This window comes from Sturnus vulgaris, chromosome 15, assembly GCF_052056855.1.
Source record: "Sturnus vulgaris isolate bStuVul1 chromosome 15, bStuVul1.hap1, whole genome shotgun sequence".
Classification (NCBI taxonomy): Eukaryota; Metazoa; Chordata; class Aves; order Passeriformes; family Sturnidae; genus Sturnus; species Sturnus vulgaris.
In genome coordinates this window covers 15,854,760-15,870,614 of record NC_142257.1, presented here as the reverse complement: position 1 = coordinate 15,870,614, position 15,855 = coordinate 15,854,760, and the positions used below count along the sequence as shown (strand labels likewise).

At 43.9% G+C, this 15,855-nt stretch overlaps 1 protein-coding gene across 3 annotated transcripts in view; it reads right to left on the bottom strand.

Annotated features, from left to right (window-relative positions):
- Positions 1-6,657: 6,657 nt before the first annotated feature.
- Positions 6,658-15,855, bottom strand: part of TENM2 (teneurin transmembrane protein 2) — a 617,267-nt gene continuing 608,069 nt past the window's right edge. For all 3 annotated transcript variants that reach the window (XM_088173828.1, XM_088173829.1, XM_088173830.1), the window contains 4 exons: positions 15,140-15,436; positions 12,630-14,244; positions 9,849-9,979; positions 6,658-8,583 (listed from right to left, as the gene is read on the bottom strand). In XM_088173828.1, coding sequence (XP_088029954.1) covers positions 7,822-8,583; positions 9,849-9,979; positions 12,630-14,244; positions 15,140-15,436 — 2,805 coding nt within the window. In that variant the 3' untranslated portion in view covers positions 6,658-7,821. The remainder of the gene's footprint in view (positions 8,584-9,848; positions 9,980-12,629; positions 14,245-15,139; positions 15,437-15,855) is intronic.

Here is a 15,855-nt window from a genome sequence, read left to right as displayed (position 1 = left end):
GCGGCTGGTGGCACTGAAGGGACAGGGGCCATCGTCCCTCCACGTGGGAGGCGGCCGGGCGAGGGACCCCGGGCGGTTCCCTTGAGCAGGCTGCTGCTGGGACAGGAGCCAGGTGCCATGGCAGTCTGTCCTGCTGCCTCGGCAGTCTGTCCAGCGTGGCACGTCTGCACCGCCACGGGCAGGGCACAGGGTCCGGCTCTCCGTGGGGTGCCCTGGGAGTCGGTGGAGCAGGGTCAGGTCAGGGAGCAACAAAAGGAGCATGGAGATCCCTGTGACTTTGCGGGGATGCACCCAGGAGAGCCGAGGGAGCTGGCTGATGGCACTGCCAGGCTGTTCCCTGCTGGCTTGGAAGTGCCATGGAAACCGGGGGAGGTTCGAGCAGAGCAGCTGATAAAGCAGAGGGTCTTCTGCCATTCAGGGGCACAGGCTGGAGAAAGGGGCTGATGAGCCTCATGAGCATCAGCAAAGAGAAGTTCAGAGTCCTGCACCTGCAGAGGAACAACCCAAGCACCAGGATGAGCTGGAGGCCACTCAGGAGTAACAAAGCTTTCCAGAAAAGGACCTGGGGGGACAGCGACTTGATCCTGAGACAGCAATATGTTTTTGTGGCAGAGTGAGCCAGCAACACCTTGGGCTGGATTTGCCAGGGCATCACCAAAAGGCTGAGGAGGATCCCTCCCCTCTGCTCAGCACCAGTGAGACGTGGTTGCTGAGTCTGGTTCTGAGTGATCCTGTACAGACAGACACGGACTTGCTGGAGAGAGCCCAGAGCCCAGCAAAGGGCTGTAGGATGGTGAAGGAGCATCTGAAATGGGGGGAGGCTGAGAGAGCTGAGGCTGTCCAGCCCAGAGAGAAGGCTCAGGGGTGATCTAATAATTGAGTATCTGAAGGGAGGAGTGATGACAAGAGAGCCAAGATTGTCTCAGTGGTGTCCAGTGACAGGGCAAAAGAAAAAGGCGAAGGAAGAAATACAGACAGTTCTTCACAAATATAAGAAACACTAATTTTGCTGTGAGGCTGACTGAGCACTGAATAGGTTGCTGTCGCCAACCTTGAAGATATTAATATCTCAGCAGGACACGTTCTTAACATGGGGTTATCCTCACCTGGGACACTCTGGAACCAAAGAAAGAACTGGACTCCAAGCCCTCCAGCAGTCTCCACCCACACCAATTCCTGCTTTTCAATAAGGGCCCTGTTCTACGTGTGAAAAGTCTCCTCTCATGTGCTTTGTCCCAAGGTTTTTAATAACCTGCCTTCCTCACCTGGGCAGAGACCAATGCATTGAAATGGTGATGTTTTCTAAAAGATCACTCAGCCGTCAGAGGCAAGCAGGAATCTGGTTTCTATGTCTGCAGAGAACTTCTGACGGGTGAAAAAGTCTGATTTATCAAGTAGAGCCTATTGAGTCAGTGACTATTGCTGACAACTAAAAATGAGATAGTTGAATTACTGATTTATGGCAGTAATGTTTCTTAATATTTTACTTTCATTTATGTGATGGTTGCAGCTAGTGGAGTTTGAGGACAGAGAGGTATTTGACACAATCACAAGGCCTGGGTTTTAGCAGCATAGTCAGTGGTACAGCCTGGAGTCCTGCTGGCTGATTTTCCTTTTGTATGCAACCACCAAATTAGACTAAAGCCTGCCAAAAGCTGTCATCTAAAGATGAAAAACTTCTGTAAATACAATTTCTCCAATAGCAATGCTGCTGAGCTGCTGCAGCAGAGCACGGACAGCATTACAGAGCACTGCCTGCCACCTTCTGTACTCATGATGGCTTAACTGCCACTTCCATTGTAAATCCTATTTGTTAAGGATTTATAAATTGGCTGCATTCATTTGCTTGTCTGAAAGTTGGCACACAGCTCTCTCCCGTGGTGTTTTTACCACATTTTACTTTATTACTTGCCTTTTTTTTTGTCCCCCTACTTGGCTCAGAAGTAGCCTGACTGTAAAAATTAAATCCTCCTACGATGCTACACAAGTATTTTAACAAACAAGGTAATGAGGGGAAGACTAACCTGTGACATTACATGTGTATTTTGAAGAGCAACACCCCATTCCTGCTGCAGGAGGTGTGGGGAAGCCTGGGCAGGACTGGTGGCACTTGGTGAGCTCCAGGTGAACTGGAGCACATGGGTGGGTGCAGGGCATCTGCTGGGCACTGACTCTTGCCCCTGGTGCAAACTCCACATTCAGCAGGTTAGAAGAGGCTCCTGGGGCTGGTGGTGGAGAGGGCTGGGCAGCCTGCAGGGTGCTGGCAGGCAGACCCTAAACTGTGTGTGGGAGAGGCTGGCAGAGCCCAGTTCCTGCTTTCCTTGCCCGGCTGTTCTCTTGCTGGTGATCTGGCTGCATGCCTGGCTCGGGTACCTGAGCACCTTGGGTACCTCGGGTGCCTCCACGTCTGTGTTTTTGCTTATTTTTGGTGACTGTGAGCTGACACAGTAAACTATCAGTCAGCTGAGATTAAAATTACCAACTTAACTCCTGAGCATGATGGCCCTGCTGTGAGAGTGCTGCAAAGTATTCTGTGGTGACTTTTGTGTGACCCAGTCACGGTGACCTTGCTTGTTAAATGCCACTTGCTCTTCCCAGCAGCTCAGGTAATCACCTGCCAGGTGTTGCTGCTGTAGACAGACACAGCTCATGACCACAGCTCCAGCTGTGCCGGGTTAGGCAGAGGCAGAAAAGGCTTTATCAACACAGGGGAGTTGGTGCTTTGACACTGGCAATGCTATTTGCCTTCCTAGAGCTCTTAGTCACGCTCAAATGTTGCATATAGCTGTGCTCATTGGGGAGATGACAGACATACAGGGGGAGGGAGACAGAATTGTTCTGCTGTTATTGACCTAACCAAGCAGTTACAGCATACAGTATGTGTCTGTATATTAGTACAACCAGCAGCAGAGCCTTCAGAGACAGACCCTGCCCAGTGGAGCCACCTGCCCCTGCTCCTTCAATGTTTTCTGTGGGCTGAAAGTGGCTCTGAGATCTTGCTCCCAATTCAGAGATGTGCAGAGATCTTTTGCACCTGTGTCAGCATCTGTACTGTGGTGGATGCTGACCCTCTCCTGTAGCACAGCCCTTGGGACTTGGTGCCACAGAGGTGGGAAAGTGAGTTTGGCTCCAGAGGAGTTGACAGGTTTCAAATGCAGTAAGTACTGTTTAAACTAAACAATCCTTGTAAACAAGGAACTTTTATGCTGAAAGCTGTACTGGAAGAGGCTGGGAAGGATCTTTTATTATTGGCAGAAAAGTTCAGAGGCAGCTCAGAGGCAGAGGTCCTGGTACCTATGCATTACATCTGCTTTAATTTGTAAGGTAAAATCTCCACATCGAACTGAGTCACAGTTCAAAGGTCACCTGAGTTTATGACTGACCTTCCCGTGGGGTTCTTATGTAAGATCACCAGATGAACACAGGACAGTACAATACAGTAACTGAAACTTTACCTTTGGAGTTTCTTAGGGCTGTACGCTCAAGGCTGTGTCTTGAACATATTCCCATGTTTTATCATTATTGAGTGCTTATTTGAGAACTGTTGTGAGTCTGTTGTCAAAGGGGTGAACCTTACAGAAATTACAGCACAAAGCAGTTAATGCAAATTATTCAGTGGCATTCAATCCTCATGTGGTTTTCTTGGTTTCCTAAACAGGAAATGATCAACATACATGAAGAGCCTTGGAAGGCAGTGTCATGGCCATGTTCAGGGCAGGTGAAGGATACCTGTCTCCTCTGTTCCTTCAGCAATGATCAGCCTGGACTACATGAAGATCAGGGATGTGGCTTACAGAGGCAGAATAGTGTTGGCACAGTCCTTTCTATCAGGAAATTTCTGAGAGGCTGTGTTTCCCAGGGATGGAAGGTGAAAACTGGAAGTGCCAGAGCCAGGCTCCCATGCAGGTTTCAGTCTGGCTCTGCAGTCTCAGAGCCCAGTGTGTGCTCTTGTCTCAGCCACTGACACAATTGGGGTGGGGGGAAAAAAGCCTAAATGCTTCCTTCCCTTTATTTATTCCCTTGAGAGCACTGTGGATCCACTGGTCTGGCACAGCTTTAGGAGGAATGTCTGTGTGTGCCTTACTCTGAGAGACACCAACCCCTCAGGAAGCCTGGTGTGGGCAAGGCAGTGCCAGGAGGCAAAGGCTGGTACCTCTGGGTGTCTCGTGGGCAGAACTGCCATCATGTGGCCAAAGTGCCACAGGTGCCACCTCGAGAGGCAGAACACTCGTGGTGCTGAGGAGCAGGGTGTGCTGAGACACGTGCCTACATTCACAGCCAGTCCAGTCTTTGGGATAAGTCAGGAAATCAAACAGGAAAAAAACCCACCTCTTTTTCCAAGCTGAAATGCAAAGTTATAAATACTAAACTCCTTCAGCTACAGCAATCCAATAGGAAAAAAAAGAAATGTACTCTAATGATGATTTTCCATCTGGTTTTAGCATCAAACAGAAGCCTATTCTTGGATTCCTGCTCTCTCTGCAAACAACTCAGCTTGCACTCAAGTGAGTTGGGAGTTCATGATACTTAGGCTAGCCTGAGCTCGTGCTCTGTGCCTTCCCACAGCCAGGAGTGCTTTTCAGGCCAGGTCCTTTGATGGGTGCCCTTGCTCTGTCCTGGTCACACTGCTACTGGGGACACAGTGTCACTTAAAGACATCACTTAACTACTCCCTCATAAGAAGAATCCAGTTCATATTTCCTCAGCGGTGCTTTAGGTTAAGCATCTATTCCATATGGAAAAGTGTAGCAAGAAAAAGAGAGGAAAAGCAAGAGCTTTGAGAGGAATGGGAAATACCAGTTTGAGGTGAGGAAAGGGAAGGTTGTGGAAAGAAAAAGAGAGAAACAGATGCTTCAAGAAACGGGAAACACAGATGGTACCACAAGAGAGCTGACTGTGGCCACACCAGTCCAGTGATCTCCTTCATTTGTTAAGTAAAAACTCTTTAGAAGTGGCTCTACCAGTCAGCTGTTTTTTCTAGACATGAGAGAATTTAGCTCTTTTGTCATAATTACAAAAAATACAGCTATTCTTCCAGTCTCTGGTGCCTCACACAAGGTTCTCTAAGTCACTGGACACAGAGCAGTTTATTTGCCAAAAGGACAGGCTGGGTAGCCCATATAGATGGGAGTGAGGCTGGGGGTCTGTATGGGAACATGGGGGCAGAGCTGAGAATGACCTTGGTCACATCCAGCACAATGGTAGGCTGGGCCTAAGAGCTCAAGTGCATTGCTGAGGCTTTCCATATGACCTGTGCTGAGCTGCACACTGGCTTTGGAAACTAGAGCTAGCCCTGGATCAATGATCACTGGTGAGAATTTAGCAACATCTCCCAAAACTCTGTTTAACAACATCCTGATGGTGTATGTTACTTGCAAAGGCAACGAATAGGGAGTGCATCCCCTGAAATTTGTTACGTCTCCTCTGATAGTCATTAATATTCAAAGGATGCTTCTCTTTTAGCTTAACTGAGCTCCCTTTTGAAGTAGCAGAATCTCCGGTTCTAAAGAGTTTCAGCTTTAGGAGAATGGTAACAGAATGAAGGACATTGGGGACTGTGCAACAGATTCTCATTTCAACCCTCTCTAACTGCAAGAAAAATTCTATCCCACAAAATGAGCTAAGCAGCTTACCAGGACAGGGCCAGGTAATCTAGACAAACTACAATAATGCTAAGTGTCTCTACTTTGTGATTTCATGTCTTATTCCCCCATTAAAAAAATCACTTCCTTAAGAAATTTCACCTGTAAAGAACAAAATAAGAAGTCCTTCAGCAAAGAAAAACCCCTGCAGTGTTGGACAACCAGGACTTAATCTGAAAATGCAGCCAGACTTCTTCTTCAGAGGATGAGTAGCAGGGCTGGGGGTGCCCATGGGGTGCACATGTAGGTGTAACTCCTGGTCAGAGCGGGGTGTCTCTCGTTTGCACAGAAAAATTAGATGTGCTTTCTGAGTGCTCCAGGTGTTGCACCACACAGGCACTGAACTGTTCGGCTTTAAAAATGCCCTGGAGTGAGTTTATGCCCTTAATCAACTCGAGCATCTCTGTTGCTATCATGAATCATTAAAAACCTCATTTGCAACCCCAAAAGCAAAACTGTTCTCAAAATTAAGTAGAGCTCCCCAGCTCCATACTCAAATGAGATAAAAGCGGCAGGGCTCTGGTGATGGATGGCTCCCTTTTATCATCACCAGGAGCGACTGTTTGCTTAGGAGAGGGTCTTTGATCTTACCTCCCGTTTTTAAATGTGGCAGAAACAAGCAATCTCCCAAAGAAGACTGATTTCATGGAGACTTCCTGGCTCACAGCATGGCCTTGCATGTTCTATTTAATATTACGTTACTACATTTTCAAACTGTTTAGAGGTTACTTCAGTGCAATTAAACTAATTCCAGAATTGAAACACAGCAGTTTGAGGGCTGCTAGTTGTGGGGTGCAGAGAGGGAATTTCTAAAGCATTTACCAACTTTCTCCTGTGTCCTAAGTAGATTTTTGGGTGATGCATGTGAAGGACTTTGCTTGCCCAGAGATCAAAGGACCAGGCCCCTGCAGGATCCATGGAACCACAGGAAGTCATTTCCACATACAAAATGCTGTGTGCATTAGAAACAGCCAGACAAGAATCGCTTTTACAAGATTTTGCAATGGAAGACAACTTATTCACAGGAGTTTTAGAGACTTTATTTATGTATAAACAATTTAAACACTTTGCCATAAATTATCTTTGCCTGTCTCTAGTCTTTGCTTAGCAGCAAATTAAAATTAATATAAAAACTCAATGAACAATTCATACATGTATATTACAAAAAAGTTCTTGTACCAAAGTTCTTATTAGACTTTTTTCTTTTCTTTTCTTTTTTTTTTTTTTTTTTTTTTTTAAATTTTTTTTTTTTTTGTGGTGACCGTAATGTGATTGTCTCAGTTTCTCGACCAAACAAACACACTAATAATTTTTAAATCTGAAACAGTGATTGTGCCTTCTGGCTGATGTATGTACAGGGTGATCTGACGTGGTGCCCATTTGCAATAGTGTAACACAATGCCCACAGCTCTACTGGAACTGATACCAACAAACTACTGAATCTAAACAGACTACACCCTGTAACTGTGTTATACTGTCCACAATGGAAATCTTCAAAGACAAACAGAGTATGAAATTTATCTGTAGTGATTTATAGCCACCATTTTGAATGTAACTTTACACTCTGCCCTCTTTGAATAAGTTAAGCTTCAGGCTAGACAAGTGGAGGGTCAGAGTGCAAGTGTGGTTTTGTTACTTTTAAATATATTTTCCTTTCCTATTTCCAGTGCGCTCTCACTTGCGTTTCATTTGTCCTCCAGTTGCTACACACAAATCACCCCAAAGTCATGTTTTAAATGCATCTGTATTTTGCTTTAAATGAAAACCTCTTTGATATTTATCAAACAAGCAGTCTGAATCATCTGTGTTTCATCAGCTGGTTAGTGAAAGTGGCCCACTTGGATTTCTTAGTTTGCTCACGTGTGAATGGAGTGAGGTAATACAATACGAGGCCTTCTTTTTGTTTCTCTTTAGACCCAGAACAAGTGGGTAATATTTCAGGGGTACTTTTAAATTTGTACGGTTAAGAGTTTTCAGTCTGGCTTTAGTCCACTTCAGGATGTGGTTTTTAATCTCTTGAACAGTAGCATTTAACTCAAAAAATATGAGCTTTTTTGCCACTTACTATCCCAGAGTAGCTCAGCCTAGTGCCCCCATTTAGGTCTTCATCTCCTTAGGAGAGGAGATAACAGTTACGACTACTGATTCATCCAGCAAAGGATGACAGCAGGTTAATTTGTTACCTCTTTCCCATTTCATTCTGTCTTAAAAACTGGATGTTGCTGCTACTGTCTGCTAGCTCTGGGTACTGCTCCACGGGCAGGACATAATATCCCTCGTAACCTTGAACCCTTCCCGTGTTGAGGAGCTGCTGCCTCTCTCCGTCTGTCCATACGCGGCTGCCCTCGCGTCCGTCCCGCACCTTCTGCTGCTCCTTGGCCCAGGCTGCGGCCAGGGCTCGCTGCCTGGCCTGCTCTAACACTCTGGCCTTCTCCTCGTCCAGCGTGTCGGCGCTCAGCCCGTAGCGGATGTTGATCAGCAGGGTGGAATACTGAAACTCCACGTTCGTAAACCTTCGAGTCCTGCCGCTGACGAGGAGCGTGGGCTGGGACACGGTGACGTTGATGCCGCTGTCCAGGACCTTCCTCCCGCTGGTCATGGCCAGCGTGACCAGGTCGCTGTCGGCCGAGCCGACCTTCACGAAGTAGTGTGTGTCCCTGCCCTCGATGCTGTAGTGCATTTTCTCCAGGTAGTGAGCGCCGTTCAGGACGGAGGCAATCTTCCTGCTGTCGTCTGTGGCTATGCTGGAAACACCGGTGGTTACACGGCCTTCCTTCACGGCAAACATGATTCCTTTCCCCACGATGGGAGTGCTTGTGGCAAACCAGTGGCCTGCTTTTTCTCTAATTTTGGCATGTAATCTTTTAGATATGACCTGTCCCTCCAGAGCCATGAAAGCCTGGTTGTGTCGTTCTGTCGTCTGCTGCACTCCTGTAATTAGCTGGGGAAAGCAAAACAAAACAAAACAAAAAAACACCAAAGAAGATGCAGATCTGAACATACTCATTTCACAGACCAATCTTTGCTTTGTTTTTTTAAAGGAAAGGCATGCAGAGAAAAATCCTACACTACAAAAGACCACTCTCAGTTATCCATCCATCATCCATCCATCCATCCATCCATCCATCCATCCATCCATCCATCCATCCATCCATCCATATCTTGCTCAGAATCAGGTAAACACTCATTCAGGAAATTATTTTGCCATCTGTAAGACCAAATAAAGTACTTTTCATCACACTCTGTAGCATATATGCACCACACATTTCAATTCTGGCCAATCATATAATGCCCAGAAGAAAAATAAGAAAGACCCAAGTCTAACACAATTTTAATCAGAGCTGAAAACAAACAGAATCAATGTATTAAAAGGTGGCATTTAACTTTTGGAGACTTTTTCCCAGAGATTTCATCCAGTATATATAACTAAAATGCTTATGAATATAAGCTCTTTTGAAAATAGATGAAATGTGGGCCCAAAAGCACCAAAGCAATTCCTGAAGAGGGGGTTTAGACTCTCAAATGACTTAGAAGCCTGAGAAAGTGGTATGTGTTTAGGTTTATATGATTATTTCTATTGTATTACCACAAAGACGAAGTAAGCCTAGCTGAGTATTTTAGAATACTCTTTGTTTTGGAATTAGCCTAGTACTCTTCTGAAGTTTATTAAATGGGTTGGAATTTATTATAAAAGTTAAACCCATATATTGTTGTCCACCCTTAACCTGACAAATAAGAATGAATGCTGTAACTGAAGTTACGTGGAGTAGCAAATCAAAACTCTAACTAGAAAAATGACAAATCGTGGTAAGAAAACCTCTCACAGGGTGAGAAGTAGAACCCTTTTTTACCAGTAAAACAAGTTTATTGCAACACATTATTAGGATGGTTTTACCAAAGGTACAACAGATGATAAATTACCCTGACAAAGTCTCCCTTTGTCATTGCTAATCAAGTTAATCGAGTTACAACTTGTTAATCAAGGAATAACTCAGTAAAAGACAAACTAATGACACTGTAATTATGATAACAACGAAGGCTGGCAAGAAAGGGCATATGTTCATTAGTATAAAGTGTAGCTATACTCACTTCACTTTACACTGAATTAAGTGCTTGGCCTTCTGCTCTAACTGCAGAAGAGCCAGTGATTCTATCCACAGAGCGGGACAAATTTATCCAAAAAAGTAATTTAGTCTTTCTGCCTACCTGTCCATTTTCACACGCTTGACTCTCAGACAGCTCGTATGGTGGTGACACAAAGTACATTTTTGCTCTAGGGAAACCAGGAATGATGTTGCTAAGCTGAAATCCAAACATCACCAACCAGCTCTTGACATCTAAAAATCAAAAGAAAGCAGCTAAATAAGAAACACATATGTTTAACAAATAGAGGAAATAAAAAAAAAATAGGAAATCCATCTTTGACATCCTTCATTTCAAGTAAATGCAATTGAAGTCACAATTAATATTATACTGTGGAACTTTACAGAACTACAGCAATCCACCATGAACAGGCACAGGAGAGACTGTGTTAAATTTACCCTAAATAATTAATCAGGGATATACCAGCTCTTTCATTCTTCTCCATTAGAGCACATGAATTATCCAAACATTTTACAGAATACACTGCTTGTTCCATCTTTGACACCTTCTGATGTGGCTACTATATGTAACCTATAAACGGTATAGTATAATGATATTTTATTAGGTTAACACTCTAAAAACATCTGCAAAGTCCTTTGGGGAAAGATATGGCTTCTCTTCTATGTCCTATTTCTATCAGCTGTCATCAGGTCTCAGGAGGCTCCATTAAATGCAGTGAGAAGCTAGATTTGTAAATCAGATGTCTAAATTTAGGCACCAAGAATATCCTCCCCATCCCTCCAGGGAAAGTGGGAGCTGTGTGGGAGGGTTACAGCTCAGCTCTGAGGTGAGCTTCACAAAGTTCCAAGTGTGGTTTCAACCACGAAAACTCTGTCCTCCGTTCTAACTGTAAAAGCTAAATAACTAAGTTAATAACAGTAATTCTCACTCAACAGGTATTAAGAACTAATTATGTATTTTAGTTATCCAAATGATAACTCTTTTAACAAAAAGGAGTCCATGACTCCATTTTACATTTCCTGTTCCCTGAATTCATAATCATTTTTGCTTAAAAATCTCTCCTGTCTTTCCCAGTGACCATCTCTCCTCGCTGGCCTACACTGGCTTCTGATGCTGCCATTGCCACTTCTGTGAGCTGATCTGTTGCAAAGCCTGTTCCCCCAAGAGTTTTTTTTTTCCTTAGCCATTCTGACTCTACAATAAGTAATAAAATACTCTGCCTTTATGAAGTATCTGTATCCATCTCCCATCACACAATGCCTACTGTATTTTTCCTGAATCTTAGGCTCAAGCACAGGGTTACTGCTCCTTATAAGGCTTCAATTTTACTTATGGTAAAATGGTATATCTTGAACAATTCACTTCAGCTGCTCTAATTCCACAGAAACCAGAGAAGGACCTGTGTACAAAACGGTTACTATTTTGCTGAGCTAATGTGCTTTGCAGCACTGCACTTGCTACAGGAATTTGTTTTCAGCAAAAAAGCAATGTCAGGGATTAACAGTAAGAATGGACTGGGGGGGAGGGCTTTTAGTGGTTTTTTTTGTTCTATTTTTTTTTTTTTTAACTATGACAACAAAGGTGCCACCATAACCACTTCTTGTCAAAGATAATCTGTTTAGTCCTACAGCAACAAATATTTGCACCACAGATAAAGTTTTTTTACAGACTGAAAGGTGTGCATTGTCCTTGAATGCAATGTATCTTACAAGATTTCATCCAGTAGATTGATAAATTAAATAAATTTAATTTCAGAATGCAGCAAAACACAGTAAGATGATGTTGAAAACCAAAATCAAAGGGTGGTGGATGAAAATAGGACTTTTGTTGAATTTAGGACAACGGGGTAATTTTAGTCACCAATATTTTCACACTATTAGATACGAATCACATTATCTCCTAATTGCAAAGTAGCTCCTCTAGAGCCTGTAGTGTGTTACACCTACTATTAAGTTGCAATGTACTAATGAAACTTGCTACGATTTTCTTTGAAAGAAATGCACACTTTTCTTGAAATTCAAATTACTGCTAAAATTAAGATCGCTCCTTTTAAAAAATGATATCACTACTCTAATTATTGTATACTGCATATTCAGTTCTGAAAAAAAGCTTTTCCTGAAGACATATTAATTACCTTTCCTTTTACAAACTGCCAGCAGCTAGTTCAAGTACTGTGTGATGTTACTAAGTGATAAATTATTCCTAATTAAGAAAGGGTTACAAGTTTACCCAATTCCAACATATGTGATCAAAACTTCTTTTGTTTCTTGGCTCTACACAATCCATAACATTTATTAGTCTTTCAGGATGAAATAATCTTAAAAAAATCAAGGATTTAATTTTAAAGACTAACAACTGTTTGCATATTAAAAGTTAAATGGGAAAAAGAGGTCTAATTAAATCCATTCTTGGTGTTAAATCATAATGTGCCCATGGGCTCAGTCAGTAGTTAATTTTGAACGTAGCCCTGAAAGAAAGAGATCTGAGCAGTTCTGGTTTGTGGTTCTGAACCAACCTGCCAGTGACTTCACTTATATATGACTTCACTTTTCTTGATACAGAATTAGAATGAACACTTCTTTATACCCTACTAGTTTAATAGGAAGAGTACTATGGCTGTTCTGAAATGTTATATTCAGGCAAATGTACACTTATTTTTTTCCCTCCATAATTCATCACGGCTTTTCACTTAGAGCCCTTCATTCTGGGAAGAGCAGTACGAAGGAATCAGAAATATCCAGTTCTTTTCATAGCTGAGAGAGGAAAATGGCCCAAACTTGATGTGAGTATTGAGCAAAGGGCTCGTAAGGAGAAGCTGGATTTCTTTCCCAAATCAGCTTCCAAGCTGTAGTGTTATGTATTATAAATGTGAAGAAGTCTCACCTGTTACATAATTCTTTAGATCTAGTTCATTGCTGAGAGGGTTGTTACTCTTGAACATGTACAGATTGAAAGGAGCGGGTTCTTTGCCAATATTTTTCCACATGGTGTAATCAGGAGATGTCCAGCGCCCAGCCAGGACATCATAGTCCCTTTGGGTAAAATGCACGAGTTTGGTTAAAGGATCATACAGGCCTCCATGGAACCCAATGACCAGCTGGAAATCTGGATTAGAGTCATAATAGATCTCCCCATAGGCCGTGTACTGGAGCTGTTTGATCATGAGGCCATTGATGCTGAACACGGCTAATGGAGTGCCTGTGTTATCAGAGGCCACGTAATACTCTTCCCCACTGCTGCTCTCCATTGCAAAGAGGTGGCCTTGCAGATCGTAGTACAAAGAGGTAATTTCAGAGTTGGAATGATTGTAGACGTGAGTTACCCTTGTTGGATTGTGAAGATCAGCATAAAAATACTGTAGATGATGCCCCAGGTTGGTCTTGCAGGAAGCCCTTCGGCCCAGCCCGTCGTAGCGGTACTGAACACTCCAGCCATTTGCTTTGTTGTAAGCTCTTGTCAGGAGCCCTTTGGAGTTGTACTCAAACACGTCTGCACCCCGCTGCCACAGGAACCCGTCGTCATCGATCTTGTACGGGATGTCACCCAGGCGTGTGATCCTGTCCCTGAGGTCGTAGCGCAGCGGCATCAGTCGGACGCTGTTTCCAGGATTCAGCAGGTGGAGGTTCCCGTTCAGGTCGTAGCTGTAGCGCCAGGTGGGCCTGTCATTGACTGCCACGCTCTGCAGTTGCCCATCTCCGTCGTAGTCGTAGGTGTACTTGGTCGTGTTGGCGTAGGGACCCAGTTTGAGCTCTCTTTTGGTCACCCTTCCCATGCTGTCGTACTGCACGGTCATCCAGTACATCAGGGACCGAAACATTTCGTACTGCACTTCCTTAATGCGCCCGTGGGTGTCAAAGTGCTTGCTCAGCGTCATAACTGCCGTGGTGATAATTTGGTTTATATCATAATAAATAACTCCAAATTTGCCAAAATGCTCCACTTTGCCAGAAATCTCATCGTAACGGTAAAGGTCAACTGGAAGAGGCGTCTCACTTATGATGGGTTTGATGCTTGCGATTCGGAAGCTGTTGTCATGATACGTATAATCAAACCTTGCATTGACCATTCCTTCTTCAGAGAACCTGTAGATTTGTTTGTCAACAAGAGGACCAATTTTCCGATAGCGAATCGTACAAGAAAATCCTCCGCTTTGCAAATTCACCATTTTTAGGACACCTGTAGTTTCGTCGTATCCAAAAGTAACAGCAGTGCTGTCATAAACAATTTCAGACAGCTTGGAGAGCTTCCCATACTTGTAGAAGACTTGTCGGCCGGTACCTAAAAACGACGTTTTCAGAATCCTCCCATCGTCGCTGTAATCAAAGATGACGGAGGCGTTGCTCTCGGGGGGGTTGTAGATGTTCCTGATGTAGCCCACAGAGGTGTGAGTGGACATGCTGTGCCGAGCCACGCTGGGCATGGTGACGGCATGCAGGCGGTCCGAGGAGTCGTACTCGAAGATGTACTGACGCTGACTCTGCAGCAGCAGCACCATCGACTGCAGGGGACACAACAACAAAGGGTTACCAGCTATCAGCATGTGCCTGAGAGAGGGAACTGAAGAAAAGTTTACTGGAGAGGCACTAAAGTTAAATGAGTACAAAGAGAATCAGATACATTAGCCAGGGGCACAGAGGTGCTCAGGAATATTGTCAGGTTGCCAGATGAGAGGATCTGCTCCTTGGAAATCAATATGCTGGTGCTCCAGAGAAAGTGTAGGTTAGCAACCTGTGAGCTGTCCTCCCTGTAGGAGGACTTTTTGGTTTTATTTACCTTTTTTTTTTTTTTTGCTGGGGGATGCAGAGGAATTAGATAAATGACTTGATTTATCTTTCTGCCAGTAGTTGTAATTCACAACTGTTACTGTGAAACGTGAGAAACTAAGCAGAGAACATCAGCTCTAGTTTACTTAGAACAAGAAGAAGGGAAAGGGAAAACAATATGCAGTTTTGCAGTATTTAAGACACTTTTATGACTGAAGTGTGCTAATTAGGCTAAGTAAAGATGCACTACCATACCATTAATAAATAACATACCATTACCATTAATAAGTAACAATTAGAGACGAATTACCTGTTTCTATATGAACATTTTGTCAGGCTTAGTTATACATTTTTGGGTTTAATTAAGCACAAAACATTGGGTTAATTTATTGCTGTTCTATGGCAGGAAAATATCAAAAGATAGAAACCACAAACAAAATATTTCCGATTAAGAATTAGTCATATTCAGTTGATTAATTGAAAATTAAGGAATTTTGAGACCAGGGATGGCTAACAGCTGGGACACATCAAATCTTAGCTAGTCTGTGAGTGTGATTCACGCATCAAGAAGCCAGAACAGAACTCTGTGTCCTCACAGCTCGTGCCAGGAGGTGACACGACACCACCTACGTTTTCCAGGTAGGTGTAGCTCCACACTTTGCCGTCGGCGAACATGCGCGACACGATCCTGCCCTGCTTGTCGATGTCCGTCCTCTCGCTCATGGCCCCGCGCTGCAGCCCGGCCAGGCGCCCGTTGAGGAAATAGGACACGTTGACAGCAGCCAGGCCACTGCTGGGCAGCCACAGGAAGGGCCGGCCCAGCTGGTCGTAGATGATGCGCAGCGTGAATTTGCGGTGGTCGTCGTAGATCTTCTCGGTGCGGATGTTGCGGTCGTAGTCGATGGACAGCAAGTTCCTGCCGTGCACCTGCGGGAGGGAAGGAGGCTGCACTCAGTGCGTGGGGTCTCATCATCCCTCTGCGTTTACAGCAGGCAAACAGGATGCCCAACAGGGAAATCCTCTGAGAAAAGTGTAGGGTTCCTGTTAACTGGCTTTTGCTTTCTACTTGGTACTGTATTCAAATAATTTTGAGTCTTACTGGGGTATTTCCCATCTCACTGTAATATGAGAGATAATATCGTTGAGTAAAAAGCTTTCATTATGGTCAGAGCAGACAGACATTCTGCACACCTCTGTCTTAAAGTGCAGAGAAACACATTATTTTACATGGAATATTTTTTTACTTATTCTACTTTTCTACTTTCTACTATTTTTCTTTTATTTTTGTGTTTCTGCCATCAATTTTTTTTCCTTTTTCCCTACAATCACTCTAAGAACAACAGAAG